General features: G+C 40.1%; 1 protein-coding gene across 3 annotated transcripts in view; it reads left to right on the forward strand.

The window, feature by feature from the left end:
• The window catches only part of DIP2A (DIP2 acetate--CoA ligase A), a 127,257-nt gene that overhangs the window by 99,119 nt on the left and 4,451 nt on the right, over nucleotides 1-23,687 (forward strand). Inside the window, exons 19-36 of one of the 3 annotated variants that reach the window (XM_086465549.1) lie at nucleotides 2,956-3,092; nucleotides 4,484-4,564; nucleotides 4,754-4,881; nucleotides 6,722-6,866; nucleotides 8,012-8,213; nucleotides 8,787-8,896; nucleotides 9,036-9,116; nucleotides 11,573-11,696; nucleotides 12,509-12,630; nucleotides 12,948-13,059; nucleotides 13,280-13,389; nucleotides 13,905-14,035; nucleotides 15,815-15,983; nucleotides 17,015-17,185; nucleotides 19,484-19,513; nucleotides 20,646-20,707; nucleotides 22,585-22,642; nucleotides 23,131-23,205. In XM_086465549.1, coding sequence (XP_086321675.1) covers nucleotides 2,956-3,092; nucleotides 4,484-4,564; nucleotides 4,754-4,881; nucleotides 6,722-6,866; nucleotides 8,012-8,213; nucleotides 8,787-8,896; nucleotides 9,036-9,116; nucleotides 11,573-11,696; nucleotides 12,509-12,630; nucleotides 12,948-13,059; nucleotides 13,280-13,389; nucleotides 13,905-14,035; nucleotides 15,815-15,983; nucleotides 17,015-17,185; nucleotides 19,484-19,513; nucleotides 20,646-20,707; nucleotides 22,585-22,642; nucleotides 23,131-23,205 — 2,048 coding nt within the window. The remainder of the gene's footprint in view (nucleotides 1-2,955; nucleotides 3,093-4,483; nucleotides 4,565-4,753; nucleotides 4,882-6,721; nucleotides 6,867-8,011; nucleotides 8,214-8,786; nucleotides 8,897-9,035; nucleotides 9,117-11,572; nucleotides 11,697-12,508; nucleotides 12,631-12,947; nucleotides 13,060-13,279; nucleotides 13,390-13,904; nucleotides 14,036-15,814; nucleotides 15,984-17,014; nucleotides 17,186-19,483; nucleotides 19,514-20,645; nucleotides 20,708-22,584; nucleotides 22,643-23,130; nucleotides 23,206-23,687) is intronic. The other 2 variants (XM_086465551.1, XM_086465550.1) reach the window with 2 other exon arrangements.

Below are 23,687 nucleotides of genomic sequence, written 5' to 3' on the forward strand. Positions count from 1 at the left end.
CATCCCTATATGTTTTTTTTCTTCAAAGATTAGGGTTCTTTGGAAACCCTGCAAATACCTTCTGCAATGGTGGTAGAGATATTTTGTCATAGCCTTTTAGTGTTTTTCCTAAAGCTTTGTGCTTCTAGAACAGAAGTTACAACTAAAGACTGTAGCGCAAGGGGGCGGGCGTCTTGTTTTTATTCTCACAGACCTAGGCCTTTTAGGAAGACTTGCTCACTACAAGAAGATCCTGAAGTTCCACTGTTGGCACACAGTAACAATCCAAATGGATATCAATTGCATAGGGGCCCACTATGAAACCGTGAAAGTGGAACGAGAGCACTTTCTAACACTCATCAGGCACCTTTGGTAGTAGCTTTCTGCTGTGCAGGCCTCTGACATTCTTCTTGCATTCGTGCTGTGCTCCTCTTGAAACATCCAAAGCTGAATCCAGTCTTTGATAGGGCATCAGTGCGGTCATTTGTTTGCACAGTAGGATTCTTATCCTCTGCCAGAAACCTTATGGCAGGGCTAAGTGCTGAGGGTCACCATCTAGAAGAATGTACATGTGGACTCATTTGAAGAAAGAAAGCTTTCTTATCAGTAATTAGTATTCTTCGTGATGTAGTAGTAGTCCACATGTACATTCCTGTCCCATCTACTTTTCCCTTCTCTCTAATTCTTTTTCAGATGCAATGCTGTTGAGAGACTGAAATGGTGGTAGATGCACTCTTGTATGTCACACATGAAGCAGGAAAAGAAGCAAGAGTACAGGCTCTACTGCAAAAGGAAAACCTTGCAGTATCACATGGCAGGGCAGAACTATGCCTACTGTTATAATGTATGTGTAGACTACATGTATCATACATTGGTTACTGGTAAGTAATTTTTTTACTTGATCAGGATGGTAGGATTGTCTTTGGGCATCATCTGGGGCCTGTAGGCTAATCTGTTGGTTTTTCCATGTTTGTGAACAAGTTGAGGACTAGCATTTGCGGATGCCTATGAATTGTTGCGCTTTCTTCAGTTATTAACACTTCTTTCTGCATCATTGCTTGAGTTGCATACAGAATTCTTAGATTAACTCAAGTTATCTCCTGTGGTAATAAACTATTTATTCTGTTTCAATTTACCATTAAGTGATAAACAGCCTTTTTCCAGTTTCTCCCCCTAAATGGCAAAATTTTTGTATGACTAACTGATAGTTCATACTGTATAATTTATTTCCAACTTTTTAGTTCATATGTATAATTTTCAGCAACTGAAACCGTTGTTCTGATTTGGACTTGGACCTATACCAGAATTTGAATGGCATCTCCTTATTTGGTCACTGAAAGTTAGCTTTGCATAGTTCCAAACATTTTATTAATAAATGCTAGTTGTTCTGATAGTTGTTTTTTATGAAACCAAGATAATTTAGAGGTTGATCTATTGGTAGGGTGAATTATTGTCTGTCCTGTTCAGGCCTAAGTTGATGAGAACTGAAGACTTCTTTGAGATTTGAAAATGTACCTGTGAACCTGTTCTGCCATCAGAGTTCTTGGTCCATGCTTGCAGCAGAGCTGGCTTTATCATGTATTAGTATTGAAGGAAATGTACCACTTTCCATTTATGGCTTCTCTTCATGCTAATTGAACAATGGTAAAAGTAAGGGCTATCTGTATGTCACATAAGATTGGCTAAGTTAGAAAACAGTAATACAGTCCTTCATAATGGCTATTGTAAGCCTTATCTGGGCTTCTCATCTGACATATGTTCCATGGCCAAAACATTCAAAAGATCCCGATAGAAATAAACCAACTAAATAAATTTCTGATACCTCTGGGGTCTCATGGTTGTTTTCTTTTCTTTAATACAGTATGCACGACCACAGAGTACTCTGATAATCTGAGTTGGAAGCAGATGCAATGCAAAAGGGCAGAACATTAATTTATGGCATAGTCTGTGTTATTTTTCAAAGGCTCTGTTTATTTTGTATTGACCTAGGTAGCCATTTTGATTTCTTTGTTGATCTTGAGTCTTAAGTGCTAAACTAAACTTCCTTGCTCCATTGTGCCTTTCCCTCCATATCCTTTTTCCTTTCCCTTTCAGTCTAGGAAAGGACAAATCCACACTGCTTAAGCAAGGATTCTACTTAGCCAGACAAATCTCTGAGAACACAATCACTTCAGAAGTAGAATATAACCAGTGGCCAGAGCAAATCTCTCTGTAATACTTGGTTTACGATTGTATGTATCCTTGATGAAACATAAGAAAATTTCAGTGTAGGAAGACTTCTGAGATTTCAGAAGAAAATTGGTAAGGATAATAGTGGTAGGTCTTTTATGAAATGCAGTCATTTTAATCAGTGGAAGAGGGTCATCAAACTAAGGATAAGGAAGAGATTGTATGGGGTCACAGGCGTAACTTCAGTAAGGGACGACTCTGTGAGATGAGTTGTCTGTGGTCTCCAAATAATAGTTGGCAGACTGGACTGCTTTAAGAGAGGACGGGATAATAACACAGAAAAATCATTGACTTGACAGTCGATAAAATAGCCTCTTTTTCTCTCCATTTCGGATGTGTTTCTCACATAAGGGATGATACTATGAACACCAAAGTGTGCAATAAAGAAAAGGAATGATATGTCTGTAAATGGTATCTTCTTATTTTTCATCTTTATTCTCATATATGCTTGTACTTGATGAAACCATCTGCTTTCCTGTTGAAAAGCAATTGCTACAGGTTTTGATTCAGTTGCATCTGGTGTGTAGGCTGTGGAGCATTGTAAGAAAAAATAATTGCATCTTTAATCTTGGAGAATGCATTACACAGGCTGTAAGAAAGATAGATAGAGCTCTCTTGCATGCTGTGTTTTTGCTGTAGCTCATAATTGATATTAAAATCTTTATCTGCCTGTTGGTGGCAAAGCAACTTCTGTGTCAGCTGCTGGAAACATAGCAATGCTGTGATTCTGTGTTCTTCTCCCTTTAGCAAATGTGTGTGTTGTGAAGGTGGATGGAACTCCTTATCTGTGTAAAGCCGATGAGGTTGGAGAAATATGTGTGAATTCAGGTGCAACTGGGATGGCATATTTTGGCCTCCTCGGAATCACCAAGAATGTGTTTGAGGTTTGTATATCACTTTGTCATGTAAAGTTTCATTGTTACATTTCAAATATTTCTTCTTGCAAATAAGTTTATTTGTTCCTTAAACTTCCTTTTTTATTTTATTAGAAAAAGCCCTGGCCAAATACACTTCGCTTCGTTCTCTGTCAGAACTCAAAATTCTGTCTAACAAAAAATACAAAGTACCATCAACAGTCAATCAGCTGCCTGTATGTGCTGCAATTCAGTGTTGTGCCTGTGTTAGCATTTAAATTCATCTTAGTTCTGTATTAACACATGAAGTTACCTGAAGACACTTCAGGTTTATTGGTGCATGGCTTGGGACATAGAGTTAGAAGTTAGTCTGATACTTGCAAGTTTCTTCGTACTGTCAAAATGCATTTAAGATATAAATTATTTATAAAAGCTTCCTCTGTGTGTTGCAAACAGTATGTGCTTTTCAAAATGAACTTCAGTGTTGGTTTGCTTAGAACACTAAACAGTTTGCTGTTGGATCTATGAAATTATGTTCCTAGTTATATGGAAGAAGAGATAGTAAGGATGATAACATAACGATCATTAGCCTTGAAGTTTGTCAAAGTGAAGCAAAAGCGACCTTTCTGCCGAGATTTTTCCTCGCAGTAGTACTCCAATTTCATGTTTTCCCTTTTCTGGCAAGAAAGGAGTGAAAGCCCTTTGGGAGTCACACACGCAGTAATGTTACACGGGGCAGCAGTTTGAAGACTTGGATGAAGACTTCTACTAGAGAGATGAAAGAAATCCTGACCATAGTCTTCTCTTTCAAAAAGAGCTCTTTCTGTAAGCTTGCCAAGCCTCCACACTTTGAAGTAGCTTTTAGCACTGTCCTTAGCTAGTGAGAGAGCCAGCAAGAAGCCTGATGTAGTGGAAGAGGCTGGGGGAAGGCAAGAAAACCTGAGCAGTTGAGAGGAGCTTGCTGAAGAACTTAATGGTTTTGGTCTGGTTCTGTGTTGTAGGCAGTCCCATAATGGCAGCAAACTTAACTTTCTTAGAGTTCTGATGTAGTAGTGTTTGTCGCAATTGAAGTGATATGCTTGGGTACATATCTAATTGGGGATGTTAATAGTAGCAACAGAAGGACTTTCTGATGAAGTGCTGTATGAGTGCATGCTATAAAACCTGATCTAAAAAGTGGTCTGCACTCTTGTTACGAAGACTAAGTAGCTGAGAAAAAGGTAAGGAAGAAAGCTACCACAGAGTGAAGAATGTTCTTCATTATTCAAGAAACTGTTGTTCATACTTGACATGATAGTACCTGTTGTCATCAGGTAGTTTTTCAGCTGAGCATAGAGCTGCAATGAAACGGACAGAAAGCATTTTAACTTCACTTTTCTTATCAGTGCTGTGAGTGTCTGAATACTTACATGTTCTTTCAGGCCATTCCAGTGACGGCAGCCGGCATGCCTGTTTCAGACCAGCCCTTTACAAGAACAGGATTGCTTGGCTTTGTGGGTCCTGTAAGTGTGAATGAACCTGCTTTGTCCTGACTCCCAGCTCTTAAGCGATGCCCCCCAAATTCAGCAGAATTCTGTGTCAGGGCAGTGACCTCGTACAGATCTTGAAAATATTGTTGACTTAAGCCAGGCATGTGTCGCTGGGAGTCTGAAGGTTTTTCCCTTCTATTTCTAATCATATCTTCTTTTCAGGACTATTTGGTGTTTGTGGTAGGAAAATTGGATGGCCTAATGACAGTTAGTGGCCGCAGGCACAATGCGGATGATGTGGTAGCTACCGCATTGGCAGTCGAACCCATGAAGTTTGTCTATCGGGGAAGGTGAGTACGTTAAAAACTTCACTGCTGTTTGGACTTTGCTCCTTTTTGCACCTGGAAATGATCAACAAGTAACATAGTGTACACAGGAGCTCTGCATGTGAATTTTTACATATGTGTTTTGTAGGAAAGGTGGCACTAGGTTGTGATACGCCGGATAAGAACTGGCTGTCTCTGCTAACTTGGAAGACAAATGTTGACACCCTGCTTCATGCATAATAGATTTTAAATTACTTTCATGTAGTATAAACACAGATCTTTAAGCGTCTGTTTAAAACTTCTTTCAAAGCTTCTTTTAAGATGGTCAAATGAAGGTTGTATGCCAAAGGTAAAACACAACTCCCCTTTGTCTACCTCAGCTTTTCGTGCAGAGTGGCCTAGGGAAGAACTTAGTAGCATGTTCCAAAGAACAAACTAGGACTGTGGAGGCCTGTGAAGGACCTTCAGCGATGGTGTCTGTTTTATCACCAGTCTTAACTGCTCTTCAGTGATCAATGGCTCAACGTCCAGGTGGAGATCAGTGACAAGAGGTGTCCCTCAGGGGTCTGTATTGGGACCAGTACTGCTTAATATCTTCATCAGTGACATAGTGGGATCAAGTGCACCCTCAGCAAGTTTACAGATGACACCAAGCTGAGTGGTGTGGTTGATGTGTCTGAGGGATAGAATGCCATTCAGAGGGACCTGGACAAGCTTGAGAAGTGGGCCCTTGTGAACCTGATGAGGTTCAACAAGGACAAGTGCAAGGTCCTGCACCTGGATCAGGGCAACCTGCAGTATCAGAATGGGCTGGGGGATGAAGGGATTGAGAGCAGCCCTGCTGAGGAGGAGTTGGGGGTGTGGGTGGATGAAAAGCTGGACATGAGCTGGCAAGGTGCGCTTGCAGCCTAGAAAGCAAATCACATCCTAGGCTGCATCAAAAGAAATGTGGCCAGCAGGTCAAGGGGGGTGATTCTGCCCCTCTACTCTGCTCTTGTGAGACCCAGCCTGCAGTACTACATTCAGCTTGGAGCTCTCAGCACAAGAAAGACATGGACCTATTGGAGTAGGTCCAGAGGAGGGCTATAAAAAAGGTCAGAGGGCTGGAGCACCTCTCCTGTGAGGACAGGCTGTCAGTGATGGTGGTGAAACACTGGCACAGGCTGCCCAGAGAAGTGGTAGATGCTCCATCCCTGGAAACATTCAAGGTCAGTTTGGATGGGGCTCTGAGCAGCCTGGTGTGGTTGAAGATGTCCTTGCTCATTGCAGAGGAGTTGGACTAGATGGCCTTTAAAGGTCCATTCCAACCCAAACTATTCTATGAAAGTTGAGCTTTCCTCATTTTTGCATCACTTGTGCAATTCACATATCAAAAAAATAATGGCACATGCCTGGTTGAGGCTTTATTAATATTTTATCCTAGAAGATGCAGGCCTAAAACTAATTTAATTCACAAATTGGGAGTAAGTATTTTCCAGTCCAAGCATTGATAGACATGCTGGACAGTAATTTGGCCTAGTTGTCTTTCAGAAAGGACGTCGTATGTAGGTGCAACAGGTTTAGCGTGCATGATGGAGTTACATAGGCAAAGTTTGCACAGCCCCGGCATGTATGGAACCTGCCTGTGTTAAATGCGTGCTATGTCAGTGACTGCAAATTCACTTGACTCCCGACAGAAATAAATTACAATAATGAACCTACATTTGTTCTAAATTTGTCTGTGATTTTGTGATGATCTGGCATGAATAATGCTTGTGTGTTGAAACAGTACCATTAACAGTTGCAGTCATTTCCATGTTATAATAAACCGTGCTATGTTAATCATACGTTGCATCGTATCATTCTGCTGTCCTTTGCATTTTAGGATAGCAGTGTTTTCTGTGACCGTTTTGCATGATGATCGAATAGTGCTTGTGGCAGAGCAGCGGCCTGATGCGTCAGAGGAGGATAGTTTTCAGTGGATGAGCAGGGTCCTACAGGTAGTCAGTCTGTCCTTTCTCTCTTTCCAGGTGAATAAGGCTGATGTATGAAATGAGAATATTAGAGCATCTTTTTTTTTCCATAAGAAAAACCTATCGGTATAACTAAAGAGAGTAGTAATAAGCTAACTTCGGAACGTACTTCAGGCTTGATAGTTAACAGAATTTTGTAAAAAGTAAGACTTTGTTTCAGAATGTTTTTTAACATTATACTGCTAGGGTTTTTCAAGTCCTAAGGATGGTAGGTTTTGTTTGTTTTAATTCCACATCTCTGCTGATTTCATACTGGCTGGGAGAGTTAAGTCTGAAAATATTTAAGGGTATACTTAGTGCCAAGCATCAAAACAGACCCTGAGATCTTTTTAAGTCACTGGTATCTATATTCCAGATCTCCAACAGTAAGCATTAAAAACTTCCTGCCTTGATTAGTTTATTGTGTTTCCTTGGGGGGGCCAGGAGGGAGGGAAATTCTGGTAGATTTGCATTCGAGGATTTTGGAATTAGTCATTTCTAAGTAAGTAAAGAGTGAGGGCGCAGTTATGGGAGAAGACTCTGGTGAAGGGACAACTGAAGGGAAGGCTAGAGAGAACAACTTATGGGATGACTCCTCTTAAGAGTAAGACAGTTGTGTAATAATGGTTTCTAATTTCAGCTTTGTAATCTTTTTGCAGAGAATATCTGGTAACAGGCTTTTTTTTATGGGAGAAAATATTTTCTCTTTTTAGAAGTGTCATAGCTAAAATAGACACTTAATTTTAGGCAGCAAGATGCTTCCCTCCCTATTTTGTGGTTTTATGTTCTACTGCGCTTTTGTGATTGTGCCATATGTGCTAAATTTGCTGTGGTATATTTTTTGGCTTTTAAAAAAATCTCTGCACTTTTTGCCCACTTTTAAGAAACTTTCCTAATCCCTGATGTGCAGGTGGCATCCCCTTGATAAGAGTGCACAAGCAAAGTCCTGGGGCTGCTCCTGCTCCCATTGAAGTCATGGCACAACTTCTATGAGTTCAGTGAGTGCAGAATTGGACCCTTTATATGCAAATGGTGGTGCAAGTAAAAATTTTAATGTTATTAAATGACTTGAATTGTAATTCTTGGTCTGGCTACATCACAGCTGATAACATGGAATGGTTTTTCTGTTTGGGTGTTGTTTTCTTTTTTTTCTTTCTATCAAGGCAATTGACAGCATTCACCAGGTGGGTGTCTACTGTCTTGCCCTGGTGCCGGCCAACACTTTGCCAAAGGCTCCACTTGGAGGAATTCATATTTCAGAAACCAAGCAGCGCTTTTTAGAGGGTGCTCTGCACCCTTGTAATGTCTTGATGTGTCCACATACTTGCGTTATGAACCTGCCTAAGCCTCGACAAAAACAGCCAGGTGAGTAAGCCAGGGCATGTTGCTTAGTTCTGCCTGTCTGTCTCTGAGGGTATGTGTGGAGGATGATCTGGAGTCAAGGTGACAGCTTGGGACTGTGTGTGGTGGATGGCTTTAAGCTGCCTAACTTGGCAGAGCCATTGGTGCTTTCAGAACAGCCCAGGGCTCAGTGAGGGCATTATGGTCTGCCTCAAATCCAAGGTAGATGCAAGTATGCAGCCTGTACCAGTTTCATGCGTCTATAGCTATGTTCTAAATTGTTGTACCAGCCATCTTGCAAAGGCCAGTCCTCAGACATGCTGTATCTCATGTAATAAAACTGAAGTACAGACAGACCTGAATTTGCTGAATCAGTAATAGATTGATTTTTAACGTTCCATACTCATAATGGACTGATTTTTCTGTGTACCATTCTACCCTTTTCTCTCTTTTTCTATGCAATGTGATCCTTGGTTTTAGCTTTTCATTTTTTCAGATCTGTTACATATGGCATTTATAGTAACCTACAGGCTGAATTATAGATTATCTGTTCCTTACATTACTTTTCCTCATTTTGAACTGTTTTTCAAAATGCAGATGTAGGTCCTGCTTCAATGATAGTAGGAAACCTTGTTGCTGGAAAGAGAATTGCACAAGCCTCAGGGAGAGATGTCACCCAGTTGGAGGATAACGACCAGGCGAGAAAGGTAACAGTGATGTCCTGGTATATTAAATATTTTAATTGGCTTATTCAAAAGGAGAGAAGACCAGTTATGGTATTATGCTGCAACTACGCATGGTGCATTTGGAGTGAATCTGAGCGTCTCCTTTTTTTTCCTGTTTCAGTTCCTATATTTACCAGATGTTCTTCAGTGGCGAGCTCAGACAACTCCAGATCATCCCCTTTTCCTTGTGTTGAATTCCAAGGTGAGATGCACTTTAGGTCATACTTGGAGACTGAAGATCAGTGAAAAATTGTTTGGATTCTAAGAAAATTCCAGCCAGAAGTCTTTTCCTAAAATGCTCCAGGTTATGTTGGTAATGTGGGATGTCGTGGTTTTGAAGCAGACAAAAATTGCTGGTAAGCAAGCAGCATAATTTTTCCACATCTGGAATTTCAGTATGCATTCTACCTAGCTTAAGACATTGCAGTAATTGCATTTCCTACTGGAAGACAGTTTTTGTCATATTAATGGAAGCCATAATTCTGTCTTCCTGAACACAAGGCTGTAACTGGAAATCAGAGCTGGAGGATTATTTAATTAGAAGATCTAGAGCCCAAGTAGAGAACTCTTGGGACAGCTTTGGAGTCACATTTTCCAGGAGCACTGCACGCCCTTCAGGAGATACTGATGCCTTGTCCTTGGCTAGGTTCTGCCTGAAAAACGACATCACTTGCAGTCACTCAAACATGAACAAGTAAATGCTTCAGTTTTGGAGTACAGGCTCTATGGACTTGTAGGCACTGTATGCTTATTTTAGTCAAGAGCTGTCTGAGGCCTTATGACATATGACAAGGCAACAGTCATGTTTCTCAGTAAATGACATCATTTTTGCTCATAATCACTCTGCTCTGCATGTGATTTTTGGTAGTTTTGGAGCATTCATGTACCAACACTTCGTAAAGGGGTGTGAAAAACATGCATTTTTGTCTGTTCCTCAGTATTTCAGCCTCTCTGGGCTTGAGGAGCACTACTGCTGTGCATATTTCAGAAGACACACATCTTTTAGATTCTTCTACTGCTGTTCTGGCACTTTCTTGTTCTCTTCGTTTTTTTCCAGGAGGCAAAGTTGGTCAATTTTTCTTTGAGCCCGTACTCAGTAGCTACCCTTCCAGTGACGTTAACAGCCCAATGACAAATTTGGTCTACCTTGTGCTGTGCTGTACCACAGGCATGAGACAGGGAACATGCTTTCAGAAGGTCCAGCCAGCAGTCTTTGGGAAGGGATGGATTTGACTTTGGGTCTCTCATTCAGACAGGCAAAATGATTTAGGATACGACTCTGCTTTAGCAGAAGAAGCAGCTTCAATAGGGTTATTGTTGAAAGGCACAGAACTGGTTTATTCTTCTCTCAGAGTAAAGAGGCTTTTGAGGGAAGTTTTCTGGTATGAAGCAGCCCCTTTCTGGGTCACTTTGTTCAGGCAAGTTTTCCCTTCACAAGGAGACTCTGCGAAAAGGAAACACAAAACTTAGGCACAAAGAAATTATATGTTGGTGAACATGTCTTAAATAGCTGGGACTATTAAGCAACCATGCTAAACATCAGCATGGTCACAGCTCTCCGTGAGAAACCCTTTTGTCTTCCAACTTTTCATGTCAGTGTTTTTCTCCCAAGTCTTTGAGCTGCTACTGTTCCTGTATCAACAATATACCATCTTTACTGTTCTTATTTTGCATGACTTTAGCTCCCAGGCTTCAACAACAGTTTCCTTGGTAAAACTGAGCAGAGTGCCAGTGCCATCCTGCATCAAACTAGGCCTTGGGTCAGAGCGCTGTGCACTTAGGCGGGGGATTACATGTTGCAGCTCATCTTGGACTCGAAACCAAATACTTGTATAGCAGACATTTGCTGTGGTAATCCTCACCTGTATTGAAGGAGGCTTGATTCAGGCTCTGACTGTTTGTTTCCCTCTGAGGTGGTTGTCTCACCAGTTTTTCTTGAATCAGATTGTAGTCTTGGAAAAAGGGGATGCATCCCAACCTCACAGGCTTAGGGCTAAGGCATCGCTTCCTAGGCTGGATAGCAAAAGGATGTTTTCTGTAAACACATCAAAAACTGGACTAAGCTTTTTGGAATCCCCATGACTTTGTGACTGTCTAAGCAATCCTAAGATACAGCTGCTTCCATGTGAACGCTTTCCAGATGTATAGTGGTGGGATATACACTTTCGGTAGATGCACTGCAGCAGAAGTGACAGTGCACACCAACCACAGCTCGGGTTGCCTCTCTGACCCTTGGCGATAGCAGCAGAGTTCCCTTTGCACTTTTAAGACTGCTGATGGCAAAAGCATCTAGAGGTTTGGCTGTGCGTGGTAGGGTAAAACTGATGTAACACTTCGCTTGCTGCTAAAACAATTGTGTTTTCTCCCTTGAACTGTGAAATTTCAAATATTTGTAAGTTACTCTTCTTGTGATACCAAATACATTTAGAAGCTGCTTCACTGTCTGATGTTCGAAATAACACATATGAAATTCTCTAGCATTCTAAGCGTTCATGGTACCAACAGCATATGTTTCTGGAACACTGAGCCAGTCTCTTTGAAAGTGTTTGCTGTATTGTTAAAATAAGGACAAAGAAATACTCCATCTGCATCATGTACTTTGTGGAGAACAGTTTGAAACTGAATAAAGTTTTCTGATGTTGCTTCTCTTCTGTGCAGGGCACTGTAGCTAGCACTGCATCGTGCATACAGCTGCACAAGAGAGCAGAGAGAGTGGCAGTCGCACTGCTGGAGAAAGGACGACTGAGTGTTGGTGACCACGTGGCCCTGGTTTATCCTCCAGGTAAGGCAATGCAGACAGCAAAAACCGAAGTCAGACATCCCAAGAAAGGAAAACTCTTGCCAAGACAGAGCATTCAAACATCCATTTAATATAGTGCTATGCGGCAGTGACTTAGCACTTCAAGGATTAGACTTCTTTTTGTCATTTTATTATGAAGTTGCTTCTCCAAGTGGCAAACTACATTTACCAAACTCTTAATCTAACAGCTCCAGGTGTCTGGGTGGTTATGCAAGACTAGTTTGATTTAAACCACATGAAAGATTCTCGTTTTTCAGCCTCACAGAATGGAAAAACCTGCATATGTGTCTGTTGAAAGGTGGGTTAGGTATGTCAGTGTGTGAACATGGTTTCTTTCCTGAATGGCTGTCTCTCTAGTGAAATCTGGACCCCAGACTTGCATCACTAGTGTATATTTACAAGTGTACCTCAGGAAAAGAGTATTACCTCTTAAAAGTAGGATGAGTGCGTATTTCAGAGGGATAATTGTGAAAAACAAATGTATGCTTTTAAAAGATTCTGAGTCGGCATCTTCATAACCTGTGATACCTTTGTTATTTTATACTACCTGTCCTTGAAAATATATCCGTACAGTTTTAAAATTTGTAGGGTTTGAATAATTTTTGTGCTCTCTCCCATGCAAAATATTTTAACCTTGTAGAATTGGGCATGGCTAGGAACAGCCTGTTAATTCGAAGATACCTTTGTGACAAATACTTACATCTTAATAAAATAAAGCAGTGTATTTTTTGATTTTGTTGAAAGATTTGGCCTTTTGTTCTGATAATTCTTTATTTCACATATATCCTTTACAGGAGTAGACCTGATAGCAACTTTCTATGGCTGCTTATATGCTGGCTGTATACCTATCACTGTTCGCCCACCTCATCCACAGAATCTTGCTACCACTCTGCCCACTGTCAAAATGATTGTAGAGGTGGGTATAAGACTTTCCTCTCCTAATGCTTTTGGTGGGTGTAGGATGGTTGATGCAGCCTGATAAACTGCTTTGCCACAGTCAGTGTAAAACAGGCTAGGAAAAAAATAATCAGTTTGCTGTGACTGAGTCAATAAATACTTTTTTCAGAAACTTGTTTAAAATGTTCTTTCTATTGTTTTGGTTTATTTTGCTTTGTTTCCAATGTCTGTCTTCATCTGCTCAGCTTATTGGTTATCTCATCTGGATGGATATGAAATCACTTGACCATTCATTCACTAGTTTGATAAATGTTTTTAATGGTGTGTCTTTTACAGGTCAGTAAGTCTGCATGTATACTGACCACACAAGCGATAATGAAACTGCTGAAGTCCAAGGAAGCTGCAACAGCTGTAGATATTAAAACATGGCCCATGATTTTGGATACAGGTACAGAATGTTTGCCCACTAGCCAAATGAAGAACAATTTAATTATTTTGCAATACCATAACTGCCTAATTGAATGGATGCATCTTACATTGCTTCAAAATAAAAGTCTGGAAACTATAGAAAGCATCTGGTGTTAATGCTGTAATGATATATTTTTGTCATGTGCTCTTTTTCCAAACTGATAATATGGTACTCTTCTCCTTTTACATATTGTAAGCAGATGATATGCCTAAAAAGAAGCTGACTGGTATTTTCAGACCTACATCTCCAGATATGTTGGCATACTTGGACTTCAGCGTGTCTACTACTGGTATATTAGCAGGAGTAAAGGTAGAGTAACAACAGAGAGATTATTATAATTTCTTTCCTTATATATATATAAGCATATTCCACATTCGTTCCTCCTGCCAGAGAAGAAATGCAAAAATGTAAGAGGACTATCTTAATGTTCAGAAAGCTTATTTTTAAATTTGCGTGATGTCAGAATTTCTTGATGCGCTTTTTGGAAGCATTCAGTCTTACTGGCTCTATGTGAGGAATCATTGAGGGATCTAAATGGAGAGTGTTTGTTGTAAAGTTCGTGGATGTTTTCTTTTCTAATTTGTCATAGAGATGTCAGACATGATTCAGCATCGTTCGATGTTAACAGATGGCATTTGCCACTAGCTTGAAAAGTACCTGTGAAATTTGGGCTTGTGTCCCTTTCCTGTTTTAAAAGTGCTTAAAAAAACCTAAACCACTACATGTTGCCATGTCTTCTATAATAAACATTTCTATCAGTTATTACATGTGATACCCTTTTTTAAAAAAAAAGAGTCCCTGAGAGTGCCTGTTTTGCTTTACAGATGTCACATGCAGCTACAAGTGCCTTATGTCGCTCTATAAAGCTACAGTGCGAGCTGTACCCTTCGCGTCAGATTGCCATCTGCCTTGACCCTTACTGTGGGTTGGGATTTGCACTGTGGTGCTTGTGCAGGTATGTTGTTTGAGTCGTAGGCCTTCTCATGTGTTCCCAGCCTTCTCTAGAACTCAAGGGAACAGTCATGGATGAAACTGTCAGAGAACCCCAAATTAACCTTTTTGTAGGCATTTCATAAAATACCCTTTGTGGCAGCAAAATTCATTTAAGTGAGTTGATTATTTGAGTAACTTGTACTTTGCAAGTGGAATTAATTAGGTACCAAATCCAAGGAAAAAAAAAGGCTGCGCTGTCTATTTATGTTGATTAAGTAAAGCCTTTTAAACTCTTTGGAGATTAAACTGCATCTTTTCACAAGACCCTTAAGGTCTTGACTGCAGGATTGGTATGCACTGAGAAATACTGCTAAGGGAAGCAATTAAATGTTTCTTAAAATACATGAGACCTGGATTGATTAAATCCGATAACTGCATTATAAATGCAGCGCATCTTGAAAATCTGCAAAATTTTCCTCTTTTTTGCATTTTAAAACATTCCATAAGCTTTAACTAATCCAAAGATTTAATAGTGGTTTAGATACTTCATTAAACAAACAAAACAAAAAAAAAAGAGGCGAAAACTGAATATGAAAGGTTATTTTGTAAACAGATAAATTTACTGTAGCTAACCTGTTCCTTCCCTCTCTGATTTCCTCAACTAGAAAGGAAGTGTACTGAAGGAAAGCAAAAGTTTAACTTTGGTAACATCTGATGATTTATATCATCAATAAAATGAGGCAGGGTGGAGACAGAAGAAACCTAAGTGGTGGAAGAATTAAAGTCTAAATGGATTGAAACAGATATTTTTAGGGGGGGGAACTATGTGTCATGCTTTCTATACAAGAGTTAATATAAGGTCTTCTGTGTTTCATCTGAGTTACAGCTTTGTTTTAGTGTGAAAGACTATTACAGAATGATTCTTTTTCTATTTTAGAATGTTTAAAAAAAAAAAAAACAAACCCAGAAAAAAACCTTCTCATCGTGTTGCCCACTACAAAACCACATCAGCTCTAGTCAGGAGAAATGGCAAGTGTGTCAAGCCAGCTGTTGAAAGCCACTAGAGATGCTGTTATTTTTTTCAAGATGCATTGGTTTATCTAAGCCTGGTCTTAGAGGGATGTGTCCCTGATTTTGTTGATAGTAACTGATCTCAAAAACATTTGGTAATTTCAGACTGTCTGGTCATGGCATTTCCTGTCTTGACGTAAGTATGTAATTTAAAAAAAAAAAAAAAAAAAAAAAAACTTAAAAGTTCATGTAATTCTGAACTTGACTTTCTGTCCACTCACGTTAACAAGTATCCAGGTTAAATATTTCACATAAACACTGCTTAAAAACTAAGACACCTACGGCAAAGGCTAGAAAATTGCACCACCAACTTGAATGGTGCAAGATAGATGGTGTTAAACACTCACTCTACTCAAAGCAAAAGGTGCATTTTCCCTAGAACGACTCGCAAAAATAAGCTGCTACAAGTTGTAATCTGTAACTGAAATGATGTCTCAAATGTTAATGTTTTAGTGTCAGAAGTTCTGCCTATTCAAGGCATTGAGTTTTTGTCTGTAGTTCAGGACAACTGCAGGACAAATATACTCGCCCTGAAGTTTGTCACTTAATGCAAACCCGCAATTTTTCATTACCTGAGAGATGCTTGCTCTCTGTGGAGAAGATAAGCTGAAGTTCAAACAGATACTAAGCTCTCAGTTTTCCTTTATTTCCTCCATTTGGACTTTATGTAACTTTTAGCTTTTTTTATGCTGGCTTGAAGTTTTTGTGTTCTTTTTCGTCCTCTCCCTAGTGTGTATTCAGGTCATCAGTCTATTCTAGTCCCTCCTCTGGAACTGGAGAGCAACGTGTCTCTGTGGTTGTCTGCTGTAAGTCAGTATAAGGTGCGCGTCACGTTCTGCTCTTATTCTGTGATGGAGATGTGCACCAAGGGGCTTGGGACACAGACTGATATACTCCGGGTGAGTGGACTTAATTTTTCAACATACTGACATAGAAACACATGTGTCATTCTAAAAATACTTCATTTTGGCCTGCAGAAGATGGGCCCTTAAGTGTTTCTGTGAAAGCCTTTCATTATGACTTGCTTTTTGGGAAATGTTGAGATTGCTGGAAGTTCCAGCTCTCATGTTTCTGGTGGGGGAAAAAAGAAGTCTTAGTTCTCAACTTTACTTACTTGTGCCACGTCTGTGCTTCTGGGTATTTCTGAGATTCTGGACAAAACACCTAGCAAGCCTATCAACTTTTTCTTCTCTGAGATGAAAAAACCAACGAAACAAAAAACCCAAACAAATGAACAGACAAAACCCACATCAAAAAAATTTTAAAAACCCCCAAACCCCCAAACCGAAGAACCTCTCCCCTAAAAATCCAAAACAAAAAGCCCCCATAAACCTGGCAAGTCTCTCCTGCTTTCAGATTGCTTGACACCAAAAGTATTGGGTTTTAAAACAGATGTAATCTTCCTAACAGCAGCAATTACACACTGATACATCCATTTATTTTTGAGGGAAGTCTCTTAACTGAAGCTTAATTTCCTTGAAGAGGCGCCTCTGTCTCAATGGTAGGAGAGTTCTCATGTCTGTTGTAGCTAAGCTGCTCAGGACTTCCACCAGGGGAATGCCTGGCAGCTTGTTGCACACGAGAAAGCGTCTACGTTGTGCTTATTTTCAGTATAAATAAAAAACTCTGTCCTGCTGTTCTCTTGGACCTTACTGAGGGGAATCCTGGCGCACAGCCAGTTGCTACAGGTTAACATTCATGCTGATGAGGGCTAATAATGTCTCAAACACTCTGCTTGCGTCGGAACCGCACAGCACTGGGAGTGAGCGGGCCTCTTGTGAGGCCAGCCCCATGACACAATGCCATTATGTGGGGTTTTCAGCTCAAGATGGTGAGTGGCTGTGTTGCAGCTACATGGTATGAGTAATTTGCATCTTGTGCATCAGGAGTTGTTGACTTAAAATGTTGTTTTCTTCCCCCAACCTCTCAGATGAAAGGAGTTAACCTGTCCTGTGTGCGGACATGCATGGTGGTTGCAGAGGAGAGACCAAGGATTACATTAACACAGTCTTTCTCTAAGTTATTCAAAGACCTGGGCCTCTCTGCTCGTGCAGTGAGCACTACGTTTGGGTGCAGGGTCAACATAGCAATTTGCTTACAGGTGAGACTAAACTGCTTATTCCTTATACAGAGTCTCTGGGAGCTTTATAGGAAATCATGTTCAGCTGTATGTAATTTTTTTTTGTAATGAACTAGAGCTCCATTGCTTGCTTGCTTGCTTCATCACCAAGTTGAACAAGCCTTGAAGATGTGGATTATAATTTCACTTTTCTGTACTCATTGGCTGATAGATTTGCCTTTCTAATACAGAGGATCAGTTTCCTTCCTACTGTGCAGGCACAGTATTAAATTAAATACACAGCTTCCTGTTCATAAACATGTTAAATATTTCAAGCAGTGCTATTTCAGTTTTTGTGTGATTTATTTTGTCTGTTTGAGAAATAGCTTATGTATATGTGGAATTAAATGGAAGACAGAGTTCCTCAAATAAGACCCAGGAAAGTTGACAAGCTTGGCAGGTTTTTTTACTTTTAAAGATCTCAAGTGAGTATTATCAACATGCAAATATGTTTGTCTCGCATTATGTGAGAGTTGGACTTTTTTGTGTGTATGTTTCAATTAAAGGTATAAAATTGGAAGCTTTGAGGTGGAGAATATGCCCATAAAGTACATGGCCCTGCTTCACAGACTGGAGATAATGACATGCTGTGGTCCAGACCCACCTTTGATAGTTTAGTATTCAGTTGACAATAATCTTGTATGTGTAATTTAACCAGATTAAATCTTACTTTTCTTAATGAGATGTTTCTTCTCTAGTTAGGAGAGAGGAAAAAAAAACCAAAATGTATTCCACAACTTACCTAAAATCAGGTACTAAGTATGGTCTAGAAAATGGAAAGCACCCTGGGTTTTGGGTGATAACTTGAGTTAATAGATAAGCTGCTCAAGTTTCAGATGCAGTAGTATATAGCTTTGTATGTGGGGAATTTCATAGATAGCACATGCATTAAGTGTGTGTGTAATTGCAAATTTTATTTACAATTGTATTGGTATGAATTACACTTAATAAAAAATAAGATTCTATGAAGATTGCTGCTGTGCTTCTGCAAAACTTTTTTTTTTTTCTTTCTGGAGCCCACTAGATGAAAGAAAGCCTTTTTTCCTCTCAGAATATATTTTCATGTTCTAGATTTCCTACAATAGAGATGTTTTAGGCTGTGAGCTTCTTAAATATATTGCCATTCATAATTGTTTCTCCAGTTTCATGGAGTCATAGAATCATCAGGTTGGAAGAGACCTCTAAGATCATGAAATCCAACCGTCAGCCTAACACCACAGTGCCCACTAAACCATGTCTAGAAGCACTACATCTACACGTTTTGTGAACACCTCCAGGGATGATGACTCCACTACTTCCCTGGGCAGCCAGTGCCAAATTTCCAATGTTTGACCGCTGTTTCTATAGTTTCTTTCACACATATTAAAGGAGAAATGGTTTTTAACCACTCCTAGGTAGCTGGTTATAAAGAAATGCGTCCAGAGCAATTTTATGACTCAGTAGATGGAAAAATAGGAAGGATACAGGTGAAATTCAGATGACTGTAAATTAAAATTTTAAATTCATTGAATGAAACATTTCAGATGCTGACTGTGAAAGAACAGCTTTCTGAATTGCCTGTCTTAACAAGAATTTCAAAAGGCAGTTTTGGATATTTGCTGTTCAGAGAGCACAAAGGGGGAAAATACAGGATGTTAAATGGCAATGTGAAAAGTACTCCAAGAAAACTGTGAAGAGTGTAGGGCTGCTGGGCAGTTAAGCTTCCCCTTCATTTTATACCTTTTTCAGCTCTGTTCTCCATTCTTGAGCCCTTTTAGGTTTTGGGGTTTTTTTAGAACCCCTTTCCCCCATTCTTCCAAAGTGATATCTGTATTTGACTTTTTTAAACCATTGAATTTAAATTAATTTAGATGAATAGCCAAACTGAATGCGTATTTGATACAAGTTAGTGTGCAAATAAATACATAATGTCTTCCAACCTTACTGGACTGGTTTACTGAGAAGGTGTTTCTGAAGCTGCAAGCAGCCTTTGGATATTTACAGATGGAGGAGGGATTTATGATAAGGCAAAGGCATTATGTATGATCTGTCTTAAACCACTTCTTTTTTAACTGGGACCTGCATGTTTCCCAGTGAACCACTTGAAAGTGCCAAGCTCTTAAGTAATCTGAAACGGAAATTTTCTTTTTGCTCTAAAACAGTATGAGTTTTGTTTTCTGTCTTACTGTGTGTATCTTATGTTTCCAGTGCCTCTTTGTTTGTATTTTCTTTTTTCCCCTTTCTCTCTGTTTCACACACTTTGATGGCCTCTGTTACTTCTGTTTGTGGTCCCGCTGTCAGCCAAACAGGCTGGGCAAGCTGGCTGAACAGGTATAGTGATGCATGTGTGCTTGTGATGACCTAAAGTCGGTCTGGTTCAGCAGTATTACTGTGTAACGAATGTGTGCCATTTGAAAGAGTTTCCGTTTGAAACAGCTCAAGCAAGATTTTTTTTTTTTCTAAAGAAGCTCAGTTTTTACTCACAAAGAACACTTGTAGCTGAAGTACAAAACCTCTTTCTCAAACAAACCAGAAAGGGGGTTATAGCGGTGATTGAAATTACTGAATGGTATATTCCTAAAGATAAAGATCATACCATTAATCTGGCATGGCTGTCAGTGTCACTGGTCCTCAGCAGTGCTATGAAAGTACAAGGGAATGTCGTTATAAAGACGTTATTACTGTTCTCCAGCACTGTAATCTTGAGCTGATGGCAAAGTGGCCTCATTTTAAGTGTTTCTAAAATGAGAAACTTTGCTAATGGGGGGGAATAGTCACTGAAACTTGGCCTATTTATTTTTAGCTTAAAAACGCATTTCACAGTAGTTTCTAGTTGTCTTGAGATATAAGTTCTGCTGAATAGCAGGAAAAAAAAAGGTCCCCTGTTCCCATGTTGGCAAATGGGAAACCTCTTACCAGAAGTTGGTCAGAAGGTTTATCCTCTGACTGCAGCAGAGCTCTGCCTCTGCCTAGGCTGTTACAGGCAGGACCCCTGAGAAGGTATGGGTTGGATAGAGTTATGTCTTAGTTAAATGTTGGGTTGTGTTTTCGTCAAAGTTGACAAAACTGTTATAAAGTAGAACAGTTGAGCTTTGGGAAAGGGTTTAGGCCAGCAGAGGTTTATGCTTACACGCTTTGCACTTGCTGTGCAGTTATTAGAGGAGGTGCTTACCAAAATAAAATTTTAAAAACTGAAGTTTTAAATTTCAAAATTTTAAAAACTTACTTACCTGTATAAATACATACTTCACTTGTGCATTCATTTACTGATTCTGTAAAACATCAAAGCTGTACGGCAGTCATTGTAGAAAGGGGGGCTGTTTTACTGTATTTCTGGTAGATCAGGTCAGTACTTTGTAAAGAAAAGAAAAAGGGAAAGGAATTTGTGAGTTTATGTGGCTGTGAGAATGAGAGCAGGATTTTCTGGCTTCTGTTGAATTTGTTTCTTCCTTCTTATTCTTAGGGAACAGCAGGACCAGATCCAACAACAGTCTACGTAGATATGAGAGCACTTCGACATGATAGGTACAGATTATCTTAAAGCATTAACTGTTTAATGACTGTAGAAGAGAAAGTTCCTCATTGCTTTGCATTGGTTTGTTGAAATATTTTAAACATCAGCTAATCCCTCATCACCATATACAAGGAACCCTACCCTAGAGAATGACAGCTGTGTGCTGTTAGTGGTCTGGCTTGTCCTCCTCCATCACTCCATTCCACTGTTCGTCACCATCTCCTCTGTCTCCATTCTGCTGTTCATTTCTAGACCCTCACCTAACTTGCTGTCTGTTCTTCAGTCCTGTATGATCTAGACTCATTAGCTGTTTCTTACCTAACTACACCATCAGCAAAAGGTGACTTTGCCAACTGGCTGGTTAGTCACAGAATCGCAGAAACAGTTAGTGTGGGCAGGATCTCTGGATGTCCCTTGTGCCGCCTCCTGCTGAAAGCAGGACAAGCTTCAAGGCTTCATCACGTTACTAGGGCCAGGACCAGTTCAGTACAGGAAAAACTCCAAAAATGGAGATCCCCCTCCTCTCTGGGTGTGCGTGCTGAGACTGACACCCCACTCTAGGGAAGTCTTCCTTACTGGCATTTCCCATCTTGCATATTATGTCCCTGGCCTCTTCTCCTTAGGGTGTGCAACTCTGAGAAATCTGGCTCCATCTGCTCTGTAACAATCCTTTAGGTAGTGGAAAAAGTGCAGTTAGAGTTCCCCTTAGTTTTGTTTGTTTTGTTTTTTCCTTCAGACCAAGCCAACTCAATTCCCTCAGCCTTCCCAGATCCAGTAAATTGATGTCAGGCCTGTACTACAGCGTATCAAACACACACATGCACTCATATGTGCACACATGTCATCTGGAAACTTGACAAGGATACATCATTCTATCAGACTTAATTCTATAGTCATAATTTTCATATTAACTAGTCTCGTGATTAGCTTAATACAAGTGCTGGCAGCACCAAGTTCAGACTGTAAGTTTAGTAAGGTACAAACAAATACATATTTGTTTCTCTGCTTACTTTAAGAAACACAATATCAAGACTTGATGCATTTGCTTTATTTTTTTTTAATTGATAATGTTAAATTAGGGGCTTATGTTAATTAGCAGCTTTTATGACTACTTATCTGTAATTTCTGCAAGCTTAAATCTTCGCTGTTAGAAGACAAGCTGTGTGCCATCATTTGCATGATCCTGATTTGGCATCTGAACAGATCAATGTAAATTACAGTCACTTTCTCCTTGTTTAATATACCACTATGACTTGCATGGTATATATTCCTGTTAAAAACAAGTTTGGCCGCAGCCTCAAAGCTGCTGCTGTGATAGTTTTGGCCCATGGGTGTAGGAATAGTGTAATATGACATAAAGTGTAGGAGTGTCTTCTCTTGTATGCCTACTCTTCTGCACGCAATTCTTGTGCCTCCTGCAAATGTGCTGTCTTCATAAGTTATTCTACCAATGGGCGGTACAGTATCACTTAATTCCATTCAGGCTGCTTGCTCTTCACTTTCTGTAGCTCCTACTGTCACTCTGCCATGGTTCAGTGTGGCAAGCAGAGGTTCAGGAGAGTCCAACAAAGAAGGTAAATTTAAAATGCTGGTGGAACTGCAACCGTAGAGCTCTGTTGGAAGAAGTTACTCATCTGTCCAGAGAGCTGAGTTTCTGATTCATAAAAGAAGTCTAGTCTACAGGAATGCTAATATGGAGGTCTTGAAGACATCTAGAAACGTAACTGCCTTACTGCACGGTGAATAACTGAGCATAATTGGCTGGCATCGTAACAGTTTGGTTAATGCAGCTAAGGATGGGATAACACTGGATATACTGGAACACATCTGTTTAACTTCTGTTTAAGTTCATAAATCCTTGTACCAATGCATTCTTTTATTTTCTCAGGGTGCGTTTGGTAGAGAGAGGTTCTCCACACAGTCTGCCGCTTATGGAGTCTGGGAAGGTGAGAGATTGAGAGCAGTCCTTCCTCCTCATGACCCTTACCTGGTGTGTAAGCTGCTTCACCACCTGGGTGGTGAGCTGCTTCAGCTGGATCTCGGTACAGAATCTGTGCAACAAGCTTCACTAAGCACTGTATATCTAGGAAAGGCACTAGAGACAGCATAAAACGAACAGCTAGTTAAAATGAAGCCAGGTGCGTAAAGTGAAGCAATAGGATATATTGCTGCAGCTGAAAAACTCAGACACCTTCAGGTGGAAGACATTTTTCAGGTGTGAAACTTCAGCTGTGAAGCTGCAAAGTAGCTGCTGAGAGTTTAAATGATGAAACAACGTGGTAGGACGAGATGATTGATACCTGTGGTGCAGAGAGGAGTAGAAAGGCAAGAATTGCACAGACTGTTGACTTCTGGGGCTCCACATTATTAACTTCTGTTTTGATGAATTCAAGTTTTCTTAACTTCTATTTTAAACATTTGCTTCTTATTCAAGATTCTTCCAGGGGTAAAGGTCATCATAGCACACACAGAAACCAAGGGACCTCTGGGAGACTCGCATTTAGGAGAGGTAAAGCTTTGATGCTGTTGTGCTTTGTTTATCAGCAGTGATTTAACATATAGATAAATTGTGTTAGATAGATGCCTGTCCCTTAGTGGGACGGTCTTAACATGGCAAGTGAATGGACTCTCTACAGAGAGCTAGAACTGTTTGCATACTTGTGTGTATGACTGCATGGTTTCTTCCCTCTACTGCCAAACTACCGCGTGCCAGTACCAGGTGATGTCAGTTGACTAGTCTGTGTCTGAGTGGCAGCTAGAAGAGGTAGTGAATATCTTGTGTACTCCCATGCACGGACAGTAGTAATGAGGTAATTTGCTGTTTGGTTTAATCTTTGTTTTACATACTTCTGGCCCAACTACCAGAAGATTGCAGGTTAACAGGTGTTCCTTTCCACTAAGCCAAATGCCTAGTTCATTTTTCCTCCTTACCAACCCAAATTACATGTGTGTAAAACTCCTTTTTACTCCTTTTTCCTGGTCATTTTCTGT

This window comes from Leptosomus discolor, chromosome 5 (genome assembly GCF_034619465.1).
Source record: "Leptosomus discolor isolate bLepDis1 chromosome 5, bLepDis1.hap2, whole genome shotgun sequence".
NCBI classification, from domain to species: Eukaryota; Metazoa; Chordata; class Aves; order Leptosomiformes; family Leptosomidae; genus Leptosomus; species Leptosomus discolor.